The sequence below is a fragment of the Populus alba genome, chromosome 8, assembly GCF_005239225.2.
Source record: "Populus alba chromosome 8, ASM523922v2, whole genome shotgun sequence".
NCBI classification, from domain to species: Eukaryota; Viridiplantae; Streptophyta; class Magnoliopsida; order Malpighiales; family Salicaceae; genus Populus; species Populus alba.
The window spans coordinates 17,420,550-17,427,123 of record NC_133291.1 but is presented as its reverse complement, the minus strand read 5'-3'; the positions used below and the strand labels follow the sequence as shown (position 1 = coordinate 17,427,123).

At 32.6% G+C, this 6,574-nt stretch overlaps 1 protein-coding gene across 1 annotated transcript; it reads left to right on the top strand.

Annotated features, from left to right (window-relative positions):
• The first annotated feature begins 320 nt into the window (after window positions 1-320).
• On the top strand, window positions 321-2,021 carry LOC118042375 (DCC family protein At1g52590, chloroplastic). Its single transcript, XM_035050024.2, has 5 exons — window positions 321-563; window positions 648-705; window positions 1,166-1,273; window positions 1,494-1,586; window positions 1,717-2,021. Exons 1-5 carry the CDS (start codon window positions 383-385, stop codon window positions 1,805-1,807), a joined length of 531 nt encoding a protein of 176 aa, XP_034905915.1. The 5' UTR covers window positions 321-382; the 3' UTR covers window positions 1,808-2,021.
• Window positions 2,022-6,574: the final 4,553 nt, after the last annotated feature.

Below are 6,574 nucleotides of genomic sequence, written 5' to 3'. Positions count from 1 at the left end.
CGATCCTGCCCCTTCTCTTATAACACAGAAATACCCATGAATCTATAAATTGTTGAATTTCTTAATAACGATAAAACACGTATAATCAGCCCTGGTGCAAGAGAATTTAATTTAAGAATGTCCTTAATCACAAAATGAACAATGAAAAAAGAAAGAATTATTATATGATACATCCATTTCAGATATATAATTTATAATAATAAAAAAAAATCCTAGGAAGGATGTGGAAAATTAAAAAAAAAAAAAGAAAAGAAAAGAAAAAGAAAAGAAAACAGGGGTATTGCTGTAACTGAAGAAAAAAATCGAGTCGTTAGTAGCAATTACTGGGAAACAGAAACGTGGTCACTGACAGATTCATATAACCTTGCTTTGCCTGTCTCCAATGGCAGTTCTTGGTTCAGGCAGCTGCACACTATTAAGGCTGACACCTAGCATTCATGATAAACGAAGAATCGCCACTTTTGCCACTCAATCTCCTCCTAGAAATGACAGTGCAGTTAACTGGGTTGAAGCAACTAGTGGCTTCTTCGAGAAAGACTCGCGACCAATCATGTTATTTGATGGTACGGCTGAATCGTAGCTGCTTTTCGTGTCAATCAATTACACATCTATCTTTGTTTTCAAATATCTATTTGTCATGGCTGCAGGTGTGTGTAACCTCTGTAATGGAGGTGTAAGGTTTGTGCGAGATAATGACCGAAATAGGTCAGTTTGTTATGTATAATAATGACCTCCCTTGCATTAATTTTAGCATATGATGGTGATCTCTGGTTAATTGATGGATAGGATGTTGAAATTCTACGTTTTGTGCTTGGGGGTTTGATGTTAAATGCAAGGATTATGAGCAATCTGGACAGTTGGCTACTTAATTTGCCTTCTTTCTATTAGATGGCCAAAATATACTATAATTTTGGATTTCTTTAGTTTCTTTAATCAGGCTTGCGATTGGAGTTGTTTAGCTTTGCATTCTTTGTCTTAATGTGTAATCGATTGTCTCATCTTACCTGTGGGCACAAGAAACTACCTTTCTTCTTGAGTTTGCGCACAAGATGAGCTCTGAGCTTGTAATGAAGGATCTTGGCCTTTTACATTTCTTTCTTGGAATAGATGCTATTGATTTTTCCTCTCAGAAGTTTATCTTTTCTTGTTCACTCATCATGGACAGGAGAATAAGGTATGAGGCTCTCCAGAGTGAGGCAGGGAGAAAACTGTTGAGGAGGTCCGGAAGAGCTCCTGATGATATTTCAAGTGTTGTGCTTGTTGAGAGAGATAGGTAATTAATGAACATATATATTACTACTAAGCATTTTCTCAAGATCAATTCCTTTTCTTTTTCTTTTTAGCGTAAAACATGGTGACTGGGGTTAGTTTGCATGCTTCAAAGTTTCTTCATTGATTCATTTGGTTGACGAATGTATTACAAGTTATAGATTGTGGATGTGCTTAGAGAAAGAATGAGTGTGGAGAGCTAATACTTTAAGGTGAATCTTTAGATCACATATCAAGTCGGAAGCTGTGTTGAAGATTATGGAATACATAGACTTACCATTTCCCCAGCTAGCATTTTTCCTACAGATTGTTCCTCTGTAAGCCATCTCTTTCCATAACCTTCGTGTAGTTTTGTCAGTCAGTTTGGAGCTGGTTAGGATACCAATTCTGACACGGAGAGATGAGATATGTCCATTAAAATTTTCCTCCTCTGGATGCTTGTTGCAGGTTCTTGAGGGATTTTGTATATGACAATGTTGCAAATAATCGCTACACCATTTTTGGGCGCTCAGAATCATGCGAGATATATTATGACTGAATCATTCAATCATCATGTTCATGTGTATATGTATATTGGACGGATAGTCCGCAAGAGCAGAGATCTCTCAAGTGTGGTTTATGTGTGTTGGACGGATAGTTCTCGGGACTGTATTTGTAAGCCTTGATTATGTATAACTGTTTACTTGTCCTTGCATTTGTGCAGTGCCATGGGCTTGTGTTCTGATAATACTTATTACGTATTCTTCTGGCCATTTTCTTCTCCTTGCCCATCATAATTATGTACCAGGAACCAGCATTTGCAGTGGACTTAATTGTTTGTGGCACTAATTCTTTACCTTATCCTGTTTTGCATTGTTTTTTTTTTTTTTTTCCCCCTCTTAGATGCATCGTATAAAGGGGTATAGTTGGGGCCTTTGGCACGCCAGCACAAGTCTGACCTCGGGGGATCTCGATGGGCACTGCCATCGCCAGCAGGCTGCTGTCTTGGACTGTTAAAATTGTAGCGAGGCATCAAACTGCCAAAAATTCTCTAATAATGCTCCCAGACTCCATTTTCCTGCTGACTGTCCATCATTCTTGAGTTTATCGCATTGATCAAAACCCTAGTCTGCATTTACTGCAAGGAACGAGACTTCAATATTTATCGTTTTTGTATTTTAAAAATATTTTTCAAAAAAAATTAAATTTTTTTTTATTTTTTTTTCAAATTAATATTTTTTTTTATTTTCAGATTATTTTGATGCACTAATATCAAAAATAATTTTTAACAACTAAAAAAAATTATTATTTTAATATATTTTAGAATGAAAAACATTTTAAAAAGCAACCACTACTACACTAAATACACATTATTAAAGTTGTTAATGAGCTTCATATAATAAATAATAGTTATAATTCTGTCTTTTAACTAAGTAAGCGTAGTTCAAAACTTCAACAATCATTCTCCCAATCAATATTTTTTTTAAAGTGAGGCCATAATATAAGGGAAACAAAAAGGTTCCTCTTTTATTAACTATTATGCATTTTTGGTTTTTTTTTTTTTTTCACAATATAAGTGAAATAAAAAGGTTTTCTTTATTCTTTATCCAATAGTTAGCTAAATTTATTTTCTAAATAAAGCATTATCCTTTTTGGATATCCAAACAATATATTTTAACATAAATCAAAAGGACTAGTTTTCCCCATATCTAATAAACAATAAATTATAAAAACAAAATAATAAAAGAATGAAGTCTAAACAAAGAAAGCATATTATATTATAGTCAAGGATTCAACCATTTGTCCTTCAAACTAAATTGTTCATTACTGAGTGCAAACAATGTTAACCTTTGGGTTACATGCTAATAGTGATAATAACAACTAAATGAAAATTGACTAATAATATGTTTGGTTGAGAATAAATTTAAACAAGTTTTATATGAAGATCACATTAACAAGCATAAAGAATTAAATGAAAAAATCCATTAATAAGTCCAAGATACAAAGCAAGTGGAGACTTAGTTCATAATGATTCATTTTAGTGCAAATTATATAAATCTTTATATCTTACTTGATAGCACAAATTAAAATGAATTTTGCAACAACCTGGCTTTTTCATAGCAAAAAATCAGTGGAATTTTTTGTGTGAAAGTTGTTAGGTTCTTGATGTTTTTCACAATATCATTATATGAATTTATGAATGCATTCTATTCATTAGCAAGGTTTTACCCACATAAGGTAATGTAAATCATTATCCCATAAAAAGTGACAATACACATCCCTGTAAGGATATTTAGGATTTATCGTAATAGAATTCATCTCTTAGTGTAGTGTAATACTCATGTGATTTCACAATACAACATTCTCATAAGAGAGAATATCACATATACACATTCACCACATCATGTTTACAAGATCATACTTTTGCATTCGTATTCCATTACAATTTTCGATACTAATGTTTACAACAATGTCGAATGACAAATATTCAACTAGTTCGTTTGTTCTTATCAAATACATAACACCTAAAAACATATTATTATATACCACCTTTTAAAATACATGAACCCGTTGAACGAGCTTTCCTACGCACCTTGATTGTGTGATGTCCTTGTTACAAAAACAACATGGATACAAAAATTGTAAATAATCTAAACATGATAAAAAACAACTAGAAGAACATTATCGTTACTTTTTGTTATCAACTAAAAATAAGTACATTCTTTCATTTATTTTTCATATGCATTGTACAATCCTTATTATTTTATTAAATGTATTAGTCTCACTTATATGCCCCAACCTCTTCATGAAAGTTGTAGGGTAGAAGTTTAATCATCGATCAGGGTTAATTACTTCACTTTAACCTGGTCATCCACCTTAGATGCTTTTAGCCGTAGCTAATCACAACATCTAAACTCGGTTATTTGTCTCGGATGCCATTAACCAAAACTAATCACAAAATCAAACTCGTCATCTTTTGCGGATACTATTAGCCTAAGCAAATCATCATAATCAACTCGACCATCCATCTAGGATGTCATTAGCCAAAGCTAATCGTCATATTCAACCAGGTTATCCCTCTAGGATGCCATTTGCTTAGACTAATCATCAATATAACCCAGCTATCCATCTAGAATGTCATTAGCTGAAGCTAATTATCAATTCATCATAGCCATCCCCTTATAATGCCATTAGCCAAAGCTAATCATCAATCACAACCCGATCATCCCCTTTGGATGCTATTAGCCAAAGCTAATAATCAATTCATCCCAACCATCCCCTTAAGATGCTATTAGCCAAACCTAATCATCAAACACAACCCGATCATCCATCTCGGATGTCATTAGTCGAAGCTAATCATCAATCACAACCCGGTCATCCATCTCGAATGCTATTAGTCGAAGCTAAGTGCTTCACATATTACACAATCATATAATGAATTCATTATAGGCATTTAAATCACTATTGATATAGAAGTCTACCACAAAATATCGGCAGTGAAAACTGGTTTGCTAGTAACATAGAATTCAGCCGCGAAAACTAGTTCGCTGGTGACAGAATTTGGGAGTGAAAACTGGTTCGCTGGTGACACATAAATTAGCAGCAGAAACTAATTTGCTGGTGGCACATAATTCGACAATGAAAACTATTTCACTGATGACACAAAAATCAGTAGTGAAAATTGATTCGCTGGTTGATTAGTACTTAAAAGTGCATATTTATCAAGGTTTTATATCATCATTTTGCATTTAAAGTATCAATAACTCCTTAACTAAAGTATGTTTTATAATAACAAGTCTAATACTATAAAATGCCTTAATATATGTAAATGTTCATCTTAAATGCAGGCCTATCACATAAATCAAAGGATTGATTGATGAACTCAAGTATGGAAATTGAAAGGACAAAGAGAGGGCCAAACTTAGAAAAGAGATGTTGGTGCAGTCCAAACTAGAACATTGTTCGGTAATTGGGTCATATCTCAAATTCTAGATGTCAAAATGATCTCATATTTTTACACAGATTCAACAAGACATAGGCCTACAACTTTCATATGGACACCAAGATATAAAAAGGCCGTTTGCAAGTCCAAATTATAGCAATAATAAAGAAGTCCGAATCTGTCTTGCAACCCGAACACTATTCAGTGTTTGACCCATATCTGGAGTTCTAGAAGTTCAAATGACCTCCATTTTTTTTTTATGGAAATTCGAGACAATGTCCTACAACTTTCATGTTTTCCAGTGGTCCTAGTTTGGATGTTAGCAATTTTGTTTTATTCAGATAAGAAGATAAGGATTTTCACAAAGTCAAGAGTTGGCCACCCACTCAACATTTAGTCATCAAATCAATAATTCTGAATTTTAGCCTATAAAAGAAGGCATTTGCCATGCATTTAGGGGCTTGGTTATTTAGATCAAGATCATGCTCTTTATTTCTCTCTTTATATTTTTTTTTTTGTAATTCTTAAGTTTTGCTTTCATTAATATCTTGTTTATGTTTTTCATTTCCTTTTCTTTCCTTAGTTAACTTGTATCTTAATTATATTCTTGTTTTATTTATTTATGTTTCTCTTCTTCATTATGTCAAGCTAAGTTTATTATGTCAAAGTGAAAAGGTTACACTAATGGTGTAAGAATAAGTATAGTGTAAACTCAACATGGACCTTAATGTTTAATATTAACATGTCTTATCTTTTTATCTTAGTAATTCTTAATACCTTGCTTGTTAAATGGTTAATCTAGATTTGTGTTGTATAACACTTGGTACAACAAATGCTTGACACTCTCATAGCCTAATCGTATGGTATTACCTACACCTGTGTTATGAAAGGAACTTGATTTGTTGTTAACATAAGTTAACATCATGAATTCCTGACAATATTTAAAAGTTTGGTGTTATGTAAATAAGATAATTAATATGATCATGTTAACAATTTATAATGAGCTATTAATAACAAATTATCCGATTGGAACCTCCTTCGTGTGTAGTTTCCAAATTAAGTAATAAGAATTTATACTATACTTGTTTGAAATACCATTAGTGGATCCTTTAACTTTGACATTCATTTTTATCATTGTTTAATCCTTACATTAATCTCTGCTTCCTCTTCTTTTTTATTATTACTACTACTACTGCTACTGCTACTGCTCCTCCTACTACTACTATTACTACTACTATTTACATTCTTGTTATATTTTATGTACGTTAAGTATGCTCTGTGTTTGATCAAGGATCCTGACATTGTTGGTATTGCCTTGTTCATTCGCATAAGAAATCTGTTTATATTATATAATATATCTCTTTGATCTTTTTATAAACTCAG